This window comes from Callospermophilus lateralis, chromosome 18 (genome assembly GCF_048772815.1).
Source record: "Callospermophilus lateralis isolate mCalLat2 chromosome 18, mCalLat2.hap1, whole genome shotgun sequence".
Taxonomy (NCBI): Eukaryota; Metazoa; Chordata; class Mammalia; order Rodentia; family Sciuridae; genus Callospermophilus; species Callospermophilus lateralis.
In genome coordinates, this window is record NC_135322.1 from 4,801,070 (window position 1) to 4,824,637 (window position 23,568).

The following is a 23,568-nucleotide window of genomic DNA, read 5'->3' on the forward strand; positions in this document are numbered from 1 at the left end:
TCTCTACTGACCTCTTCTCATAGACTTTGTATAAACAAAGTGCTGGACTTTACATGAAAGCTACAAAAATTAATGGTTTGGATATATTTAAAATAAACTGATTTAAATTTTTTTTCTATAAGAAGAAAAATTAAGACCACTTATTTGAAAACAAGATGAAGTCTCTCCTTCCAATTAGCTTTCTCATTAGTTCCTTCCAAAGTACTTTATTAAAGCTATGATTGACATTTTTCTCAAGGAATCCTCTCAGGGCAATGTATAGCCTGTGGTAAGTACAAAGGGAGAGGAAGAAGTTTTGAACTTTAAGAGCTTTATTATCAGTATACCCCTCCCCAACTAAATGTTGTTCTCATTTTGTTCCACTAAGTCAAAATACAAATCAGCACAGATACTGTTTCCAATATTTTAAATGTTATATTAGTTATGAAAAAAAGTATTTTACTTAAGGTTGTGTATGTATTATGTATATACCTCAAGTTCAAGTTAATGGCTTTGATTTGTGTTCTAAAGAAAAGCAAATAACGCAAAAATTAGTAATATCCTTAGTTATTACCCTAATGAGATAAGTACTGGCATTGGTATTAAGTGCCATTTTATACTTTTCTTGTATGTTTTTGGAATTGTACTAATCAAACGTTCACTATCCCCCAATCATTGAGCTGCTCTTAAGAAAAAAAAAGATACAGGAAAAAGCTTGACATTGTATACCTATTTTTGTTGATCAGTAACCCACATAGAAACGTGTAATCCAACTAAGTAAAATATCTGTCAAATTTTTGGCTTACCCAATTGACAGAATTGCACAGTGGAGCATTTATAAGATTAATCCTTGTATTGGTCTAAATTATTGAATAGATTATTAATCCACTTACAAATTAATCATAAATTGCAATTAAAACTATCAAGTGATTTCTTCTTAATTAAAATCTATTGTGTGAAACATGTCTACCCAAAGAGGTAACATTCTATAAATATTATTAAACAATTAGCTACAGTCTTTTTAAGTATAAAATTATGTATGTCAAGCTGTTAAAATGAGAGTACAATAATGCATAAAAAATTTCTGAGCAACATTTTAATTTTTTAAATTTGCATATTTCTTATTTTAGGATTTGGAATTCTTTTGAGGTTTATTTTTGTTGTTGTTGTTGTTGTTCTTAAGCTTTCTTTCACCATGTAAATGCATTATTTAACAATTAATAGTGTTAATTTTTTTAATGCTGTTGGCTGGAAAACTGATTGGTGTATGATATATTATTTGTACTAAGAAATAACTTGACCAAAATACCTTTTGTTTGCTTAGGTTTCTTTCTTTCTTTCTTATTTTTAATGTCTGAAAATTGAAGGTATTTTTGTCATAATTGTATAGGGAATTATCCTGTATTAAAATATATACTCTATTTGTATATCTTTTATGCCCTGAAAATTTGAAGGTTAATCCACACTGGCATGTTTTAGAATATTCAAAAACAGAAATTACTTTTAATACCAACCTTTTAAATTTTATGAAGATTTTTGCAGGAATAATGGCATTGACAAAACTGAAAATTTCTTTCTATGAAATATAAAATGCTCAGTAACTAAATTCAAGTTGGGTGTGGTATATCAGTGTTAACTTTGGATGTTTTATGTTTTATATTTATGTTGCACTGTTCAAAATGCAAATATAACTTTTAATACATGTCATGCTTTTACAAAAGTAAATTCTAAATTACTAAGCTTTGTCCATATGTACTCATACTTTTGGAATTACTTGTTGTATATTAAAAATTCCCTTAAAAAAACAATTCTATTTTGCAGTTTCATCAGAAACAAATATCCTTTAATAGAGTCCCAAAATCTACACTTTTTGTCCTTTTTATTTTTTAATTTGAATAATCATGTAATTATCCTTGGATTGCTGTCCTGCCAATACAATACAGATACATTCACTTGTAAAAAAAAAATGGGGGTATCCCAAGAGCTAAGTGTTGGTTCTATATGACCAGCTGAAAGCTGTTCCTCACCAACATATGAATTATGTTAGATTTCTCCCCTGGGAAGGGCCAACAAGAAATCAATATAGGCTCTTCTCCGAGCCAAGTGATCTTTTCTGCTGTCTTCTGGGTTGGGGAGACACTCAGGGCCCCGAATAAGAATTTTGGTCTGGAGCATTTACTGATCTCTGTCAAGGAGACTGGTTTGTAAGCAGATATTCATCCTTTAAATTCCTTTAACTATCCCTAAGGAGGAAATCCTTGATTAAATTCCTCAAATGACCTCATAGAATTTGGAGTTATCAATAATAATCCTAATTTGCTTAGTACATCCCTTCCCCATAAGTTTACTGGTAAAGAATCTAAGACATATAGCTTAAGAACTCCACTATTTCCATCTTGGTCCTCCCAGCAAAGATATTGGGTGCTCTGAGCAGGCTGTGAAATCTGTCCTATTCCTTCTAAATTGGCTGGTGCTATATGTAGAGGCCAGGTTTTAGGACAGAATTGGTGAGACAATATGGACCTGTCTGCTCCAGTGTCTATCACCCCTTTGAATCTTTTATGATTATTTTTAAGTTCCAGTAGGGGGCACTCCTGTCTCACTAATTGGTTCAGTACACTCTGTCCGTGGGCCTGGGAGTTGAGGTTTTATCCAACAATTGGTGGAATTACATGGTAAAATAATCAATTGAGCTATTGTATTCTTAGTAGAAGCTGGGATGGCATAGTCTGATTTTACAGTAACTGTTATGTCACCTCTACAATAAGAATCCATAACTCCTGGTAATACCTGGATTGCCTGGTTTAAGTTGCTATGACCCAAAATTAATCCTCAACTCCCTGCAGGCAGCAGCCCACAAACTGGTAGAAATTTGCTGTTGTCCCATTCCAGGTGTTAAGTCAATCACCATGGATGGTCATAGAAGGTTTGCCTGCGTGGATCGTGCTGTGCCATGGCTGGCAGCGATGATGTCAGGCCCTGTGACCTCTCTTCCATTTTTCCTATTTTTTTAGACATTAGAGGGGCAAACCAGAAGTTTTTTGACTCCCTATTAGGCGGAAGTGGAGGCCAAGATGGAGGCGGACTGACACCATATTGATCCATCTCCTCTCCTGTCACGTGGCCTCTTGCCCTATGATGGTGCTGACACAGATCGGGAAGAACCCTGGCCTTGTAGCATCAAGACTGGCAGTCTCATGCAAAATGACGATTTCTCCAGCAATTAAAACACCGCCCTTGGGATTGGCGTACCTGCTGCTGCAGTTGTAATGCCTGCTTTAAAGCGGCTGCAAGGGTAAAGCCTTGTAATTGAGTTGGGCCAATATCCAAGCACAGGAGAAAGAATTCTGAAACTTTCCCTTTCTTCCTACGGGGTCTGACAATGTCCTGACAAAGTTTATTTGCATTTTCAAATGCTAACTGCTTAGCCATAAATTCACAAGTGCCTGGAGCCCCAATCGACCTATTGAGTGTTTGATACAGAAGGTCCAAAAAGTCCCAGTAAAGTTCCTCTGCCCCTTGTTTTATCTTAGTTAAAACTAAATTAGACTGGTCCTGGGAATTAATTTGTCACTATGTGAATTTGTTGCATGTGGTAATCTGGTCATAAACTGTTATTTGCTCGAGTTTGTGACCCACAAAGACCACCAGAGACCAAGATCGATGTAAGCAGCAAAGAGGCATTTATTGCAAGCTAACTCTGTCCTCTGCCCACACAGCAACTGGTGACACTGAGAGGCCCCAAGCCCAGGGTTTGCAGCAGTTTTGTACACTCTTTGGGGAAGGCAGGGACTTCACATACATCATAACATCTCTTAGCAAATCATCACACACTGCAGCAAAATCATAAAACAACTCTAAAACATGATTAGCACATTCACTGGCAGGAACAAGTTGGGTAAGGGTGATTGGTTAGTGCAAGAGGGGGATTCATTTGAACTGATTGGTTTAGGCCACAAAAGGTGAATGTGCTGAACTACATGGTTTCCCAACATGTTATCAACCACCAAAAAATACTGGGAGGATCATCTGGCATCCCAGCTATTGTCCCTCTCTCATAATTGCCAGGTTTCTGTTTACGACTAAAAGGCTCGGGTCACTCCAGCTGAACTGGATTAACTGGGCTGCACAAAATAACCCCACCAGAGAGACAAATACCTTTTTGTTTTGGGTCACTCTGATGGCTTCTCTGACCTTAAGGGTCTGCAGAAAGAGAGAGTGAGCGAGAGCACATGCTGACCCCTTTTATTGAGGAGAAGCTGTTCAAATGAGGCAAGGGGTCAGGTTTCAGGGGGATGAGTCTATCTTCATGATGTCCACTGCACAGGTTGACTGACACCTGCGTAGGCCACACCCAAGGGCACAGTAAGAGAAGGGGACCCACACAAGGCACTTCCATGGAAGATTCTATCCTAAACAGGGCAAGGGATTATATTACAAAGGAACAGGTGAGTGTTGCTTCACCCATGGGGCTGTAGCAAGACACACCCATGCATGATACACTGACCCTCAAACCCAAGAAGGGTGGGGGAAGCTCTGCCACATTTCTGTGACTGAGCACTTCAGCACCCAGCTGGGAGTGTGACCCAGTTACGTGCAAGGTTGGTCTCCCACACATGATGATAGGTGGTTGCTAGGGGGTTGCTATGGGTCCTCACCTAGCCTGACTCAGTCATGGACACCTGGGCCGCAGATCTCTCCTGTTATTTGTAGACAAACAACTCAGCAGGGTGGGTATGTGCCTAGGAGTGCTCTGGGGGTTTTTCCAAGGACAAGGGCCCTGCCCCCTTCCTTGGACAGGCTTTGCTCTGAGGTAGAGGCTGGTTTCTCAAAAATTTCACAAATTCACCCGTTTCACAAATTCACCTGTCCCCATAAGCATTTCTAAGGGTATTTCAATATTTTGCTTTCGATTTCTCTCTGCTTACTCCAAACCATAATCTGTCCAATAGAATTTCCAAAGCAGGAAATCTCCACTGCTTAAACAAGAACATGCAATAAAAATCCAGTCACTCGGAGGAAGAGGCTTGTGGCAAATGGACTTGAGCAAGCTTTGTAAAAAGGATGAATTAGGGCCATATACATCACAAGCATTTTTTAACGCCTTGATAGTTTTGAATGGTATTACAGCATGGATGTTGACACACTGGTCTTGGTCATTAACCTGTTCAAAAACTGGGAAAATCTGAAACCCACTAATGTCCTCTCCTGCCTATTGAGCTCTCCTGAACCCACGTTATAAAGTGTAAGGAAAGTCATTGCGAGCCCAGACTACCTGTTAAAACTTGTTCTCCCAACAGGAAGCAGCCGAATCTGAATAGCTGGAGCAAGTCCTGCTAGTAATCTATTAAAATCTCCTGGTAATTCCTGGATTTCATCAACTGACTCATCTATCTTGATTTGAGACTCATCTGTGCCTTCATATTCATCACCATCTTGGTTTCATTTCCCAAAGCTCTGGGGAGGAGGACTCTCTATCTCTCTAGAAATTTCCTCTAGGTGGTTCTCTTCCCTCCAAGGAGGATTGTTTATCCCCCCTAGAGGCTTCCTCTCAATGGTTTTCCTCTGGCATTCTCAGGAAGGATGTTTTTCTAGGTGACTAATCTGGTCTGGTTCAGTGGAAGCCAACTTCTCAGTTTTGGGTCTGGCTCCAAGGTTACCCACCTGATGGGTAATTTGAATGGAATTTGATTCTGCTATCAACCTTCCTAAAGGAAGAGAGATTCTTTTTGAAGAATTAGCCTCAGGCAGTTTTTCTTTTTTTAATATTTTTATTTTTTACTTGTAGTTGGACAAAATACCTTTATTTTATTTATTTATTTTTATGTGATGCTGAGGATCTAATCCAGGATCTTGCATGTGCTGGACAAGTGCTCTACCACTGAGCCAAAACCCCAGCCCTCAGGCAGTTTTTCAAACTCTATAGATTTGATCACTCTTTGAATCCCTTTCAATAGATCCTCTGGGGGCCATGAACTTTGGTCTAAATCATCAAAGAGGCATATTTCTAATGCAGTCCAAACCCTCTGAATATTGTCTATAGTACATTTAGGGAATTCAGCAGAGAGACAAGTTTTATGTAATTTTCTTTCTAATCTCTCCCAAGTACATAAATCTAGTAAATCTTGTTCACAAAACCATGGACAAAACTCACTAACCACCTTTAAAAATTGTGCTAGCTGCCTCCTTTTGACCTGTTTTCCTTTTCTATTGATTACTGTCTCCAATATAGTTGAATACATGTCCTTATCTATTGAAACTGAATTTCACATAATTAATCTTTAATGTCCTTAGCTCTAAACTGTCTGCTACTTCCGTGACCCTATAAAAATTGTCACGATACAATATTTTTTTTTTTTACAGCGTGCTTCTCCACTCAAACTAGAATTTAACCTGTGTGGCCTCACCCTTAGGGCACCATTCTTTCTCCATGGCCAGTGCAGAAGGTTAATTGTTTGGTCACGCAGGGAAATTCTCAGGGAGATACAAAATGAAACACAGACACACAATTTTACCTTTAAACCAAGCTCCAGGTTGGATCCTGAAATGGAGTTGAGGGTGGATACAAGAGAATACAGAGCTCTGATGGTGAGTCTTGTTGGGTGAATGGAAGGCAGAAGGGCTGTCCTGAGGCCACTAGGAGAGACATCACTGAGGAATGGACATAAAATGTCACAACACAGCTGTGTGAGACTTGAGTGTGGAATGAATTCCTGGCTCTGAAGGATGGGGGAGATTCAATATGTGGCTACAGCTCAGAGTGAGGAGCCAAGACTTCCTGAACAACAGGGTAACATGCATTCAGACTCAGCCCTGCTTATGGAGGGGTAACTGACAACTGAATTTCTGTACATTTTTGGTGTACAACATGAGGAGCTGACATGGGTAGACACTGTGGAGTGATTACCACAAGCCAGTTAATTTACCTACCTACCATGAGATATACTTAACTTGTGTGGGGGACATTGAAGATATCTCAGCAAATAAAAGCACACAACCTTGTCTTGCTAACTGCAGTTTCTATGTTGTACAGCAGATCCCAGAGTTCATTCATGTGGTAATGGAACTCTGTGCACTTCCAACCAGCTCCCCATGTTCTCAGTACCCACCTCTTTATAATACACATTCCACTCTGTTTCTGTGAAATTTACTCTTTTAGAAGCCACATGGGTGAGATCAAACAGTATTCTTTTTTGTTGTTTTTTTGTTTGTTTGTTTGTTTGTTTGTTTTGGCAGTGCTAGGGATTGTGCATTTGAGACAAGCACTCTACCAACTGATCTATACACCAGCCCCTCCAACAGTATTCTTATTTGTCACTTCCATGCTGTCTTCCATGATAATTGGTCAGCACAGTGACAGGATTTCCCTGGGTAGAAGGCTCAGTACATTCCCCTGCATGTTGATGGACACACTACTTCACCTACACACCTGCACACTCTGGTGGACATCACATCTCACCTTGCTGCTGTCTTGCCTGTCGTGAACAGTGCTGCAGTGAACCTGGAGGTGCAGACATCTTGTTGACTAAGAATACTTCCCTTTAGATGCACAGCAGGGAGTGGGATTGCTGCCCCACAGGTGAGTTTTACTCTCCAATTTCAGAGGCATCCTCCTGCACTTTTCCATGGTGGGGTGCAGGTTACCTGATCTCCCACATAATCCGCCCAAGGTTGACTTGCCCCATATTCCTGCCAACACTTGTTTTCTCTGGTCATTTTTGTATTACCCATCCCAACACTTGTGGAGTAATATCCCTTTGTATTTTGTGTATTTTACTGATTAGTTACTACAAGCATAATTGAAATACATTCTGGCCACTCTTTCTCTTTGAAAACCACATGTATCCTATATTTGTCCCAATTTTTGAAAATTATAACTTTTACTGTGCATATTAATGTAGATAACATCACCCCATAACATATAGCAAAATGGTGACTAAAATAGAACAAACTCACTTACCCATTATCTCTCTTAAATAGACATGCATTCCCACATGTCAAGAACACTAATCATATGATTATGTGGCAAAACTCCTATTCAGAATACAGAAGCTCTAACATGTCAGTATATTATACCTGAGATTTCCTTAACTGCTCACCCTATTTCCTATCTGGTAGGTTCTTACCCACAGCCATGTGTACATAAATTTTTATATGAATCCTATGTTCTGTGGAGTCACTTTCTTCCTTTAAGAGATTCCCAGCCCTGGCAGAGCTAGTCTTCTCAAGGTTAGGGGCCAACTTGACTATCCCCAAACTGCCCATAACAAGCACATCTAACAGATATAATGAGTCCAGTGATTAACAGGTGTCAAATAGACTAATACAGACAAAAACTGAACTAAAGGCCACACAGAAGAGTTTGAAAAACACTTGTGGTCACATAGGACCTTTTTTAAATGTAGAATTCATCTGTTCCTCTTTCCTACATCTTGGTCTGAACACTCTTCTATGCAGCTCTAGATGACTAGGGCTTCCTAGGTGACCTGAGGACAGGGAGAAAGAAGCAACAGGGACAAAAGTCTCTCTCACAGGAACCATGTTTGCAGTAGAGCTCAGATCTCTCTTTTTGCAGGTGGTCACAAGAAAGTTCCTCCTGGATCTGCCTCGTCATGATGACTATGTTTGCCATCCATACCTACAACCTTGTTTTTTCCTCCTGGATTATTCCAGGAACTGCCTTGTTCTTCTGAGTTCCAGTGTGCTGTGTTTACCATATCCACTTGTATGAAGTGGACTTAGCCTTTGCCAAGATTGGTGTTGAGTTTGCTTTTCTGCAAAGGAATTTCCCGTTCTTTATTTCCTGGGTGGAGTTCACTGCTGCTAATGCCTCACTCTGCCCTTTCATGGATTTTTGGAAGGTCTTACCCTTCCTTGTAAAACTGCATGACTTTCCCACTTGATGTACGGTGTCTCACAAGGATTTTAATTAGAAGCTTGGTGTCCAATGTTGCAATGTTAAGTGGTGGTGGAACTTTTATTTCTAGGTAGTTTAATTTTGGTGTTATTCTGTTAATTTTGATATTATTGTGTCTGCAGACACATTAGGAGAGGTTAACAGCAGGATATTAATATTTTCAGGAGACAGAAAATTTTCCAACTTGGATGGCGCTGCTACAATCTCAACAGCACCAGTGACTGCGGTAGGTAATGAAAAATACATAATCCAGTGGCCTGGTAGATCATGTGTCCCTGCACATATCACTGGACCAAATGGTTGTAATGCTGAAAGAATCACATGTCCACATGTGGAGGGTGCCCTTTACAGCTGGCCATGAAGATGGAGTCCCAGCAGTCAGGAAGTGGAGAGAAGTTGGAATGAATGTGTGCATGTGTCCTTCAAGGAGCATGCAAGGCACACAAGCTGCAAAAGGAGGTACTTTTGAATTCTAGATGGTCACATGATTAAACAAATGGATAGAACACCAGTGCAGAGGAGGAGTTATCCAGAAGATTGCAAAAAGCCTTGGCTGTGCCAACAAGCACATCTCATTTCTGAGAGATGGTAGAGGCCAGTGCTGCAGGGGAAGCAGATGGGGTGCAGCTGTGTTGGGGAGACCAGTGATGGGAGTTAATAGATGAGGACCTTCCACAGCCTCGTGGCATCTGCAGCACACTCCACCTGCCTCCTCGACACAGAGGAGGGTTCTAGGAAGACCAAGCTGCACCTCACACTTGTACCCATGGGTCTAGTTTGATTCTAGGGGTAACTAGCTCTCTTATAAATATGTATGTATGCCATGTATGTATGCACAAGCTCAAATTAATCTTCATGGAAGCATAAGCAAAGCAAACCTTCAGTTCTACTAAAATAAACTTTTTCAAAGTTGCTTGATATGTAGGAATTTTTCAGAATAGAGCCCTAATTCTTAAGAAGGGCTAAGTGTGGTATATAGAGAGAAGAATTGCTAAAATTCATATCAACTGTTTTATTTGTCAGGTTGTATAAGAAAATTGAAAAATACTTTTGAGAGTTATGTAGAAGCCTATTGATTCTAATCTTGGAATGGGTTCAGAGATGTTCCTGATAATAATCCAATGTCTACATTTAATTGTGAGTTAAAGAGTTTATGACAACCATAATTCACATTTGTCTCCCTGGGGAGAGAAGACCAGCGTATTTGTTTAAGAGTAAAGAACTTGGAAGAAGACTCACTTGATCAAGGAGCATGTGTTAATTCAGGAGAAATGTACTGATTATGTGGTGCCCACAGCCAACACTGGCCTCCTCAATGGAAATGGTGCACTGAGGAAGCAGTCTCATTAGAGATGTCGTTCTTGATGTTTAACACCAAAGAGTTTACCCTGCTGCCTAAAACCAGCATAGTTTCTAACTATGGTGTGGCACAGTTTAAGAAATATGCCAATTGCTACTTACAATTTTTAAGTTCTGAAGAAATTAGTTCATTACACCAAGAAGAGTCTCACATGTAACATTTTCCTCTCAATTAAATATGAGAAATGTAAATTTCATAGCAGCATTATTTATCCAGGTTTAATTCTAATAAGATTTTGGGTTGGTCATGGGGTTGTAGCTCAGAGGTATAGTGTTTACCTAGCATGCATGAGGCACTGGGGTCAATCCTCAGCACCACACACACAAAAAGGTGAAGATATTGTGTCCACCTGAAGCTAAAAAGTACATATTTAAAAAAAAGAGACTTTGGTTTTTTTTTTCATATTGAGACTAATAAAAGCATTTTCTTCTTCAAAAACTAGGAGCACCTAAAGGGTTGAAATTATTAGAAATATTTGGTAAACTCTGATAATATATGCTAAAGTCAAGTAGATGTGAACCTATGATCAGAAAAATGAGTGTGATTTATTGATACTTATATATAAATATGTGTTCACATACCTACATGTTATAAAGAAACAAATGAAAGTACCATGAAAACATGTTGCACATTCCACATGCCAGTTCTGATCATGATGCTCCAAACTGAAAGACACTAGTATATTTTACTGATCAGTTTCTGCTACATATCCAAAGGCCTACACAGATACTTTATTAAAAAAAGAAATTTATTGAACTACAGTTCTGGACATCCAGGAGCATGGTGCCAGCATCTGCTCATCTCTGGTGAGGGCCTCACAGCAGTTGGAATCACAAAGGGGGGAGAATGTGCAGAAGAGACCACAGGGCAGGAAGGGGAGCAGGGGACACTGGGGACACCAGCACTCAATGCACGACAACCAATGTTCTCAACTTTTCAGGGGGAAGACAGCAAAATTCTCACTGGGGGATCTTCTGCCCAGAGGAATCCAAGCCACCCTAAATAGCCATCCTGAATCTTTATATCTCAAATAATTAGCAAATGATAAAACATAAACACTCAGAGAATTTATTTACAAAAGCAAAGCCCCTGATAGATCAAGTCCACGTGGGTTCTTGAACTGAACAAAGAAAAAATGGCCCTGATGGTTTATTTAAGGGGGGGACCATCAAAGGCAGGGGTAAGGTTTCAAGGGCAGACTCTTGCTTTCCAATGTCTTGCACTCAGCAGGTTGATTGACATTGGTAGTTCACATGCATCTCAGGTGCTGTGGGGATCTTAGGGACAGTTTGAGGGGGAATTTCACCTGCATCAAGCAGTCTATCCTTGTGAGGGGTACTCCAAGGAGTTACCAGTGCCTGACTTATCCTCTCAGGAGGCTTCAATGAGCAACATAGTCCACACACATCCCACAGATGGCTCGTGACAAGAAATAATATAATCCATCATTAACCTTTTTCAAGGTGACCTCCCCATGTCCAACAACCTTGTACTGCATCCACTTCTCAAAGGTTGCACCACCCAACACATCTCACTGGGGCAAAACTTCTAACTCATAGAACTTGAAGGTGGAAGCATAATTCACATCCAAACCAGAGCACAGGTGCATCAAGAGAGAAATGCTAGAATTGTTTGAAATACCTTCAGTGAGATTCTGTCATCAACAACATGGGAAATACAAATTTAAAGCATATGGAATTTTCAAAGTCCAATATAAAACAGGTGATGTTGAATGATTTCATTTGTTTAAATTGCAAATAGGGAAAGTAATCTCTGCTGTTAGAAATCACATACTGCTCATTCTTGTGGAAACTTAGAGGAAAAAAAGAGTTATTGTTTTACCATGCAGCAGCTTCTTTTTTTTTATTTTATTATTTTTTAAATTTTTTTAATTTTAATTTTTTTTATTTTTTTATTGGTTGTTCAAAACATTACAAAGCTCTTGACATATCATATTTCATACATTAGATTCAAGTGGGTTATGAACTCCCATTTTTACCCCGTATACAGATTGCAGAATCACATCGGTTACACATCCACATTTTTACATAATGCCATATTAGTAACTGTTGTATTCTGCTACCTTTCCTATCCTCTACTATCCCCCCTCCCCTCCCCTCCCATCTTCTCTCTCTACCCCATCTACTGTAATTCATTTCTCTCCTTGTTTTTTTTTCCCCATTCCCCTCACAACCTCTTATATGTAATTTTGTATAACAATGAGGGTCTCCTTCCATTTCCATGCAATTTCCCTTTTCTCTCCCTTTCCCTCCCACCTCATGTCTCTGCTTAATGTTAATCTTTTCCTCCTGCTCTTCCTCCCTGCTCTGTTCTTGCTCTCATTATATCAAAGAAGACATTTGGCATTTGTTTTTCAGGGATTGGATAGCTTCACTTAGCATAATCTGCTCTAGTGCCATCCATTTCCCTGCAAATTCCATGATTTTGTCATGTTTTAGTGCTTCATGCAGCAGCTTCTTGCACAGGTGTGTTCAGTTCAGGAAAAGTCATTAGAAATGCATGTCAACACATCCATAAAAACATCTCAAAGATACATATTGAAAATTCAATAATCCATTATAAAATAAATTTATTAGTACCCAGTGTTGTAAATCATCAAGATAGGCGGTAAATAAAGATCAAGTTCTAATTAGCTTCTGAAAAAAGACATATTGCATTATGAAACTAACAATGCAGAAACCAATAAATAGGATATACACTGTTTAATAAAAAGAACATCAGTAGACTTTGTTTTCCTTCATTTCCAAGATTACATGAAACATGTCTCATTTCATTGCAAAAGAAAAATGTTTGAGAGTGTTCACTTTGATAATTCCTTCCAAAGATACAGCTGGGGCAAAACTGTAAGAGTACACAAAGAAAAACTACATTCCATGATAGCAGGAAAATAATGAAAGCAGATTTTATGCTGAAAAATTTGCTTTTGCTGAACTATATTAAATGTGAAATTTGTATGTTACATCTAATATTTCAGAAATATTGTTGTATGGAGAATAAGCCAAATCTTAGTGATATGCATGTGCACATACTCAGATACACACACACACACACACACACACACACACACACGCTCACACTGTAGTAAAGAATATATATGTGTGTTGATTCTCATTCTCCTGAGATGTGACTGTATCACTCTTCTTTCAATTTGTGGATTACAGTAAAGAAACATGTAAGAATTGTGCAAATGCCTACAATTTACACGTTCCTCCTGATGTCAGGGTTTTTTCTATTCCTTACCCAATAGAGATTGTGGCTGGATGCACTGGAGTCTCTGCTCATGAGCAGAAAGGGGCAGAGAGCTGGGAAACAGCCAGCGACTATTGCACCAACCTTTACCAAGAGCCAGTGGGGATTATAAATAACAGCCACACAAATCTGAAAGAGGCAGGAAAGTGTGTAAAAAAATACAAAGGTGCTCACCAGGAGGAGGATGGTTTTGGTGGCTCTGGACTCAGGAGAGGACCTGAGGGATCTGGACTTATGAACATGCTGCATTCTCTGCTGGTGCCTGTGCAGGATGAGCACCATGGAGCTGCTGGCCCAGAGCATGAGCCCCACACACAGGGCATCAGGGAAGGTTAGCAATGTTACATACAGAGATTGTAAGATTATTTCAGAATCAACAGAAAAACAGTATCCAAGATCTCTCAGGCCTGTGGCATTATTGTTGCTCCTTTTTCCAGTCATAGATGAAATAATAATAATATTTATAAGCAAGTACAGAATCCAGCTCAGGTATACGGAGAAACCCATGTACTTAGGAGCTTTCACTTTAAGGTCCAAACAGCTGGAATTCTCAGGACTAATTTTGATGGCCTGGAAGACAGTCAGGTGGCAGGTGCTGCCAATGGACATACCCCTGCCCACCCTGTGAATATAGAAAAGCAGCTGGCATCCAACATCACTGAGGAAACCTTTTACTCCAAAAGCTGCCACTGTCTGGGGAACTCCTCTACACAGGAGGGCTAACAGGTTAGCCACAACCAAGTGCTGAATCATGAAGTCTGGGTGTTTTACCTTGAACCCCATGAGGTAATGGACCAGGTAATGGAGGAGAACACAAGAATTACCCAGAGCTCCAACCACAGTTTGTGACAAGAAGATTATTCCAACAGCCATATCACTGGCTGCCATCCTGTGAGTCCCTGGTATCCAAGCCAGAGGGTTCTGCAGGGAAACAGGAGGCCTGGGCTGCATGTGTCCTGTCATCCAAAATCCAATATTGCCCACACTCCATAGTTACCATTCTGAAACCTTACAAAAGGTCTTATTTCACTATCAGGTCTTAATGAGGTTCCTATGACTAATCAAGGCAGGAAGTATGTATAAATCCCTGTTCTGAAGCCAGCACATGGTGATTTATCTTCATGACGTGAGCCAGGTGCTGAGATGACTTTGCTGATGGCCAGGAGAACTTGTGCACAAATGTTAAGTCTCTGTCCAGATCACACTCTGATCAGCTGTACACAGGGGTCTGGAACCTGGCTGACTGTTTACAGAGAGCACAGCAAGAACCATCAAGCTTTCCTAAAGGTCGTGAGCAGGTTCTTCTATCATCCAGCTCATATTTTCTTCCATTTGTCTGTATTCCTATTGTCTTCAAAACTAGTGGAATTCTTAGACAATTCATTGTAAAATGTTCCCATTTTCTCTGAAATATTAATTATATGTGCAAGGTCACTTATGAAGGAACATTTAGATATTGATTTAATGACTGCAGATGCACTGAGGGAACCTCAGCCCTGCAGACACCTGTGCCATGGTGAGTCCCATGCAGGGAGGCAGGACTGACTCCACATCAGGACAGCTACCCCATAACTCATATGGTGGATTGTTAGGACACAAGCTCAAGGGCCCTATCTCAGGAATTTTGCCACAATCCCAGGTCTTCTCCTAAGTCTTGGGATACCAAGAAATAACACGTGATTAAAGAGTATAGTGTAGAAACAAAGTATTCACTTTTTCAGAAGGTACAGAATTGAGTTGATTAAGACCTAAGAAAAAATATTTCAAATAAAGAAAATTAAAATGACTGAATGATATTATAACAGGAGCTATCCATGAAACTTGGTGTGAGTATTTAACCCTTGAAATACTAGAATTTCTGCATTCGTTTGAATGACTACATTTAACAAAATTTTTAGGTAGAAAAATTTAGGTTCACATATTACTGAACAGATAGTGAAGAGCTTTCCTATGCCCTCTGCACACTCATACCCTGCTCCACTATCAGATTCCTATGCCACATGGTGCATTTACTACAATCAGAAGATATCCCACATAAAAAGAAACAAAAAGCTCTCACAGATGGTAACAGAATTCTGTAATAACCTTGTCCACTATTTTTATACATGTTCCTTCTCACAATATAGACAAATGGCCTCATTATCCTTGAATTCTTAGGCTTTCATTATTGCTACAATTACTCTCTCTGTTGGCTGCACCATGCTGAGAGTCAGAGAAAATGTTCTGCCTGAGCAGTCACCATCAGCTCTCTCTCTGCACAGGACTAAGAAGATTCCTGTGAGCTCCTCCTACTCCACACACAGGCAGGGGGATACTATGCGTCTGGACCTAGAAATCGTGAAGATTTAGTGTAGACTTCCTGTGAGGGAAACTGAGCAGCTGGGTGACTTTAAAACAACCTCCTTGTGCACCTTGAAAATCACATTTAATTTTCACTTGGACTAAACCACAGCAATCCCTGTCAGTAAGAATCACATTGAATTAAACTAGGATCCATGGTGGTTTGGCATTTAGGCTAAGACCCATTATCTTTGCTACCTGGAGCCATTCTTCATCAACCATTTTAATACTGTGTGGCTCTGGCTTCTGGAGGGTTCAACCGAGTGTCCCCTTTTCAGCTGTGGTCACTTACCCAGACTCTTGACGGGTCTCTTCTCACAGATGCTGCTCTCACACTCACCCTGAGTCACTCTCCAGGCTCTTCCTCTCTGCCAGGATGGTGACCTCAGTGCAGAGGCCTCTCTGACCAAGATGTGTGCTGCAGGGAGGCCACCAGCTCCTGAGATATGGGTCTGTGGCTCTGTGACCTCACCTCCCCTGGGACCTGCAATTACCACTGTGCCAGCAGCAGCAATGGCTGTGCAGGCTGGGGGGCTGAGGACACTGCTGGAAACTTCCTCCCCAGGTGTCACTTATGAACAACAATTCTAAACTTTCCTCATAACATGTCTTCAGAGGATATTCTAGTGTTTGGAGAGACTCTTACTTATCCATGATCCTGGGAGACAACAGGGTGTCACTTGGGGGGGCTGGGAAGTACTGAGGTCTGTCATATGAAGGGCTGGCAGTGAGCTTTGCATGTCTCATATTATTTCTTCCTTCCCTGGGAAGATTTCTACCCCAAATCTAGTTGCTTCTTGTTCTTTATTTCAATGAATGGCACCAGATTGAAGGTATGAGCACAGAAATGGAAAGAGGAAAACCACATAGGAAGGATATTAACACAGGTAGAAGGAAAAAAAAGAATGGATGTTAGTATCACATTGGAAGTCACTGAATTCACCTGCAAGAAGATGGGTGAATTCATTGGATACATTTATGTATTGAATGTTAATAAATATGCCCTGCTAATATTGACCTCCACTACTGAAAGTGGGGAGGCACAGAGCAATATACATCAAACAGAATGAAATAAAACTCTCCTTCAACAATGACATCAGTCTGAGTCAAGATTTCTGTAAATATCAAATCTAATATTAATATTACTAATTAATATTAGTAACATTAATTGCTAAATAATTATTAATTACTTATATTGGTATAAATAATTACTAATATTAATTCAGTAGTCCCAAGGGATGATCACAGCACAGGAGCTCTTTCAATTATTATAATCCCTCCAAACCTGCAAGGACAATACATATACTTAGATACCTTAACAAATGCTGTGAGACTGACCATCCAGGTGAATACCTGTGGCATGAGCACAGGTGGGTTTTGTGCAGTGACACTAAGTGGGAGTGAGACTGAAGTGGTTAAAACAATAAGGACATGAGGAAAGGGTGGACAGGGAAACAAGAGGCTAGAGATCTGCTCTGGTTCCATGTTTTGGAGAAGAGGGAAGATAAGAGAGTCCTCATTTTATGCTGATCCTCTAGGGGAAAATAATCTATTTGTGTCCTATGAACACACCTGGAATCAGGGACCCTTTGCAGGAAACCATAAAAGTGGTAACTGTCCCACACAGAAGAAAATTACAGAAATTCTAGGGGAAGAAATATTGCAAAAAGCAAGAATCTGGGTTTCTTCCTTGAAAAGTTGAGTGAAGGGTTTTGGGGCCCTTTAGTGCTAGAACAGCAGGGAGAAGAGTGGCCCAGGCTCAGCCAAGACTTTAAAGATAATGGGGGAAATTCAGGCCCAGCTGTCTGAGGGATGGGGCTTTTCCAATGTTCCTCCCTTCCTGGTAGCTGGTCTCACTCTTCTGTATCTCCTCTACATCATGCAACATGACAAGCCCTGGCCCCTGCAGCATGTCATCACCCACAGGCTCGTTCTCTCAGGCCATCAGGACCACAGACTGCTTACCAGGGATGCATGTGGCCATGTAGTCCTCACAGTAGGGCCTGTTAATATGGCCAGTCTCTAGTTTGGCCAAACCCTGGGACCAGCATGTTCCTGGATATTTTTAGCCCATTGACAATAGAGGCCAGACAGACACACTCCACCAAGGACTGATTGATCCAAATCCTGGCATGCAGCCTAGAAATCGAGATCATCCTGCTCAGCAGGTGGCTGGCTGCAGTGATTCCACCCACTCCAGGAACTCCCAGTGTTCTATTCTCTTCTGTAGGATTGAAAGTTAGGAGTTGACCTCACGGATTACACAGATATGCTGGATATCTTGCTTCTGCTCTGCGAACTGCTGTTTAGGATCAGCAGATGTCTTCTAGGGCTCTGTCATTTATGTCAACTGCTGCTATAACACAGAGCCAAGTGCTTCATGCAGTTGTGGTTAATCAGCTCATCTTTGAATGTCTCCAGGAGGCACTGGCCCATTCAAGACTTCATGAAAAATAATGGATAAGATCTTCATGCATGTCACTGTGTGGGGAATTCCTCTAGCAAGAATGACCAAGGAGTTGGCTACCATAAGTTGCCCAAGAATCAAATCTGTGGACCTCAATGTGCACCCACTGCAGGAAAGCACTAAATGATAATAAAGTACAGGGAAATTTCCCAGAAATGTATAAGATACTTGGGAATCAATGTAAAGAAAAAGGTGAAAGATCTATACAATGAAAACTACAGAACCCTAAAGAGAGAAATCAAAGAAGACCTTAGAACATGAAAAGATCTACCTTGCTCTTGGATAAGCAGAATTAATATTATCAAATGGCCATACTACCAAAATCACTGTACAGATTTAATGCATTTCTGACCAAAATTACAATGGCATTCCTCATACAAATAGAAAAAAGAATTATGAAATTCATCTGGAAAAATAAGAGACCCAGAATAGGTAAAGTAATCCTTAGAAGGAAGAGTGAAGCAGATGGATTTCCTATACCAGACCTTAAATTATACTACAGAGCAATAGTAAGAAAAGTAGCATGGTATTGGCACTGAAACAAACTGATAGACCAATGGTACAGAATAGAGGACACAAAGACTAACCCACAAAAATACAATTATCTTATATTAGACAAAGGTGCAAGAACATGCACTGGAGAAAAGATAGCATCTTCAACAAATGGTCCTGGGAAAACTGGAAATCCATATGCAACAAAATGAAATTAAACCCCTATCTCATGCATAAAACTTAACACAAAATGGATCAAGCACCTAGGAATTAAACAAGAGACTCTATGTCTAATAGAAGATAAAGTAGGCCTTAATCTTCATCATGTGGAATTACACCCCAACTTCCTTAATAAGACTTCTATAGCACAAGAATTAAAACCAAAAATCAATAAATGAGATGGAAAAAATATAAAAGTCTCTTCTCAACAAAAGAAACAATCTGTGAAGTGAACAGAGAGCCCAAATCCTGTGAGCAAATCTTTACCCCTTACACATCAAATAGAGCACTAATCTGTAAAGTATACAAATAACTCAAAAAGCTAAACACCAAAAAAAAAACCAAATAACTCAATCAACAAGTGGGCCAAGGACCTGAACAGAACAGACCTTTTCTCAGAAGATGATACACAATCAATCAACAAATATATGAGAAAAATTCTCATCATCTCTAGCAATCTGAAAAATACAAATCAAAACTACTCTAAGACTACAACTCACTCCAGGCAGCTATTATGAAGACAAACAACAATAAGTGTTTGTGATGATGTGGCAAAAAAGTACACTCATACATTGCTGATAGTACCACAAATTGGTGCAGCCAATATGGAAAGCAATGTGAGATTCCTTGGAAACCTGGGAATGAAACCAGAATTTTACCCAGCTATTCCTCTCTTTGGACTATCCCCACAGGACCTAAAAACAGCACACTATAGGGAAACAGCCACATCAATGTGTATAGCAGCACAATTCACAATAGCTAAACTGTGGAGCCAACCTAAATGTTCTTCGGTGGATGAATGAATTAAAAAATGGAATTTTACTCAGCATTAAAGGGAATCAAATCATGGCATTTGCAGGTAAATGGATTCAATTGGAGAAGATATTTCTAAGTGAAGTTAGCCAATCAAAAAAAAATGCTGAAGGTTTTCTCTGATATAAAGAGACTGACTCATAGTGAGATAGGGAGGGAGAGCATGAGAGGATTAGATGAATTCTAGATAAGGAAGAGGGGTGGGAGGGGAAGGCAGGGGTAGGGGAATAGCAAGGACAGTGGAATGTGATGGACATCATTATACAAAGTACATGTATGAAGAGACATAAATTAGGTGTCAGCATACTTTATATACAAACAGAGATAAAAGAAAATGTGGAACATATGTGTATTAAGAATTGTAATGCAAAAAAAAAGAAAAACAAAGTACATGTATGAAAGTATGAATTGGCGTGAACATACTTTATATACAGAGATATGAAAAATTGTGCTCTATATGTGTAATAAGAATTGTAATGCATTCCACTGCTGTCATTTATTTAAAAAAATAAAATCAATAAAAGATTAAAAAAATGAATCTACTGAAAATGAAATTAGGAAAGTAAATCCATTTACAGTAACATAAAAATTAGAATACCTAGGGATAAATCTAACCAAGGATGTGTAAGAACTCTAAAATTAAAACTAGAAACAATGCAGAAAAAAATTGAAGTAGAATGTAGAAGATGGAAAGACCACCCATGTTTTGGACAGGAATAGAACTGAACATAAAATAAAAACTATTTTGAAAACTTAATGTACACCACCAAAATATCAACACAATCTTCACACAATGACATAGAGACATAAAACAGTTCTCAAAAGAAATTAGATAGGAATCAACATACAGGAAATCATAAATGACCACAAATACACAATGCCAAAATAGCCACTGCAAGACACATCATAATCTACACTGAAAATTAAGACACAATATTAAAATCTTCAAGAAAAAATACATCAGGTCACATTAAGTGGCAAATGAATAAGATTCACCTTTGACTTCTCAACTCAGACACCAATATCAAAGAAAGACTAGAATGATATATTCCAAGCTCAAAAAAATAATTTCCAGCTAAATTGCTGTATCCAAAAAAATTGTGTTTCAAAATGAGTGGGGAAAATAAAACATTGCATAATGAATCTATACTAAAAGAAATCATGACCACAAAGCAAGAACTATGAAGAATATTCAAAGATATGCTACATACAGAGAAATCCTAGAACAAACAAAATAGGTCTCAAGCGGATGAGGCCCACTATAAGAGTAAACAACTAAATGAAAATAAAAACCAAATAAAATATGGCAAATAAACAAAAATGTCAGGAAAGTGCAAACTTATATTCACACGAACTCTGCAAATAAATGGCCTCTACTCCCCAATTAAAAGACATAGATTAGCAGAATAAACCAAAAGACAAGATTCAACTGTATGCTATTTACAAGAGACTGATCACATAGCAAAGATACCCACAGGCTGAAGTTTGTAAAAGGACATATACATATCACACAAATGGAATCTGAAAACAATCAAAAGGAGCTAGCTATTCTCAGATGAAACCAAAGGAGATTTCAAGCAAAAATTAACAACAGAAGGACAGTACATTTTGATAAAGGAACAATTCAACCATAAGAAATAACAGTAGTCAAAATACATGCCCCAAAATGTCTGGACACATTAAAAGAAATAATTCTTGACATTAAATTCCAGATAGACTGCAATAAAATAATACCTAGTGATGTTAACACACTTTTATCACCAATAGATAGGTCATCCAAAGATAAAATTAACAAAGATATTATCAATATAAATAGTACTATAAACCCAATAGGCCTAATATGCATTTAGAATGCACCTCACCATGTCACCTCTTCCTCTCACACACATTCTTCCCCTAATATCATCCAGCATCTTATGACATAGCCCAGGAGACTCACAGGAACTGAGCTGCTGTTGGTGCCATACTCATGATCTACCAAAACCATGAGACAAACTCTTCTCTCTTCAGGGAACTGAGCTTCTAGGGATTTGTCATTGAAGTGTTAAACAGGCTTCTGCATGTTGTCTCCCATTCCTGTGTGAGAGGCAGAGACTCTTCCCTCTGGAAGATTCCCAGTTCCACATTTGGTTTTCAGGTACTCATGACGTCAGTCTCCTGGGGTCATCTCTCCACCTGGTGTTGGCTAAATCCTTCTGTATCTTTGAAACCTACAGCTTCATGGAACAGGCACCCCAACCCCTTCCCTCCTTGAGGCTTGTCCTTGGACACACAGCACCCAGGAGGGTTCACAGGTCCACAAGCGCAACCTGGGGATGAGGCAGGGAACTCCCCAAAACCTCTGTCTATGGCCTGTTTGTTGTAGTGGGACAAGTCTACATCTCCCTGTAACATAGGCTCATGGGCAGGGTTCACTTAAGTACATGTGTAACCCAGAATGTGGGCAACCAGCACTGATGGTGGAGGCTGCATGGCCCTGTTCCCAATAGAATTGTTTACTTTGGATGGCTTTATATCTCCTCTAGACATCTCTTGATGTAGCTTGAGGATCTGCTCACTCTGGGGCACATCTTCATCCATGGATCTCCAAACTTCTTACTATTCTTTGGTTTCAGTCTTGTTTCTCTCTCCAGTAACCAAACCTGGATTCTGCCTCAAATTTTGACACAATCACTGTCACTGAAGACTCTCAATTTGCCTAAACATCCAGAAAAGAACAGGATGTAGCAAAACAGCACATGCCCCCACCTTTGAGACATGAGCACACACAGGAAACTCAATCAATGCAGAAAATGTCTAGGCCCATTTCTTCACTGTGTTCATGCTGGAAACTGTTTCCATGAGCGAATAGTTTAGTAAAACGGTGATTCTACAAATGCAGTCATTAGGACCAAGTTGGTTTTGTTTACTTCAAGCAACATTTAATAAAGATTTATGTGACTAGGCATTCAGACAAGGGGGCTAATATCTGTAATCCCAGCTATGCAGGAGTCTACGACATGAGGATTACAAGTTTGAGGCCAGCCAGAGCAACTTAGTGAGACCATGCTGCAAACACAGTGTTTTTAAAGAGGCTGAGATGTAACTAAGTGGTAGCAAACTTGCTTCACATGCAGAATGCCTTATGCTCAACCTCCAGCACAGCAAAAACAAAGAAATAAATAAAAAAGCCCAAACCAAGTAACATTAAAGAATTCTGTGCACAAGAATGAGGTCAATGCACCTCTTCACCTTCACCATTCCTAGGCCAATTCCATATTCAACCAGCTGAAATACACTTGTCTGTCCCTAGAAAGCTGTGTGAAATGAGCAACTAAATAGTTGACAATTTTGCATATACATACAATCAATACACTTCTGTGATGCTTTGGGAGGGTTGTATTCCAGAGCCTGGATAGAAAGGAATCCAGTTAAGGTAAATAAAGTACTCATAGTTAAAAAAAAAAAACAGAAATTAGCATTATCCTCCACCCTCCACACAGTAGGGATTCCAAGTTCCCTCCATACATTTTATTTTCTTAAACAAAGAAGAAGTAAAGACGTTTGCAGACACATTAGTACAGGTTACCAGCAGGATGTGAATATTTTCAGGAAGCAGGCTGAAAAAATTCCCATTTGGATGAGGCTGTTACAATCACTACTCCATGTGAAAGTGGGGTAGGTAACCAATAATATATGATCCACTGACCTGGTAGATAATGTGTGCCTGCA

At 39.6% G+C, this 23,568-nt stretch overlaps 1 protein-coding gene across 1 annotated transcript; it reads right to left on the minus strand.

Moving 5' to 3' along the window:
- Positions 1-13,475: 13,475 nt before the first annotated feature.
- On the minus strand, positions 13,476-14,414 carry LOC143384260 (vomeronasal type-1 receptor 4-like). The gene has a single exon (XM_076839305.1). The coding sequence runs from the start codon at positions 14,412-14,414 to the stop codon at positions 13,476-13,478; it is 939 nt and encodes a 312-aa protein (XP_076695420.1).
- Between the last annotated feature and the right edge of the window lie 9,154 nt (positions 14,415-23,568).

What these genes read in the sequence shown, in the direction of transcription:
- LOC143384260 (XM_076839305.1), bottom strand. Translation starts at nt 14,414, where the DNA reads ATGGCAGCCAGTGATATGGCTGTTGGAATAATCTTCTTGTCACAAACT.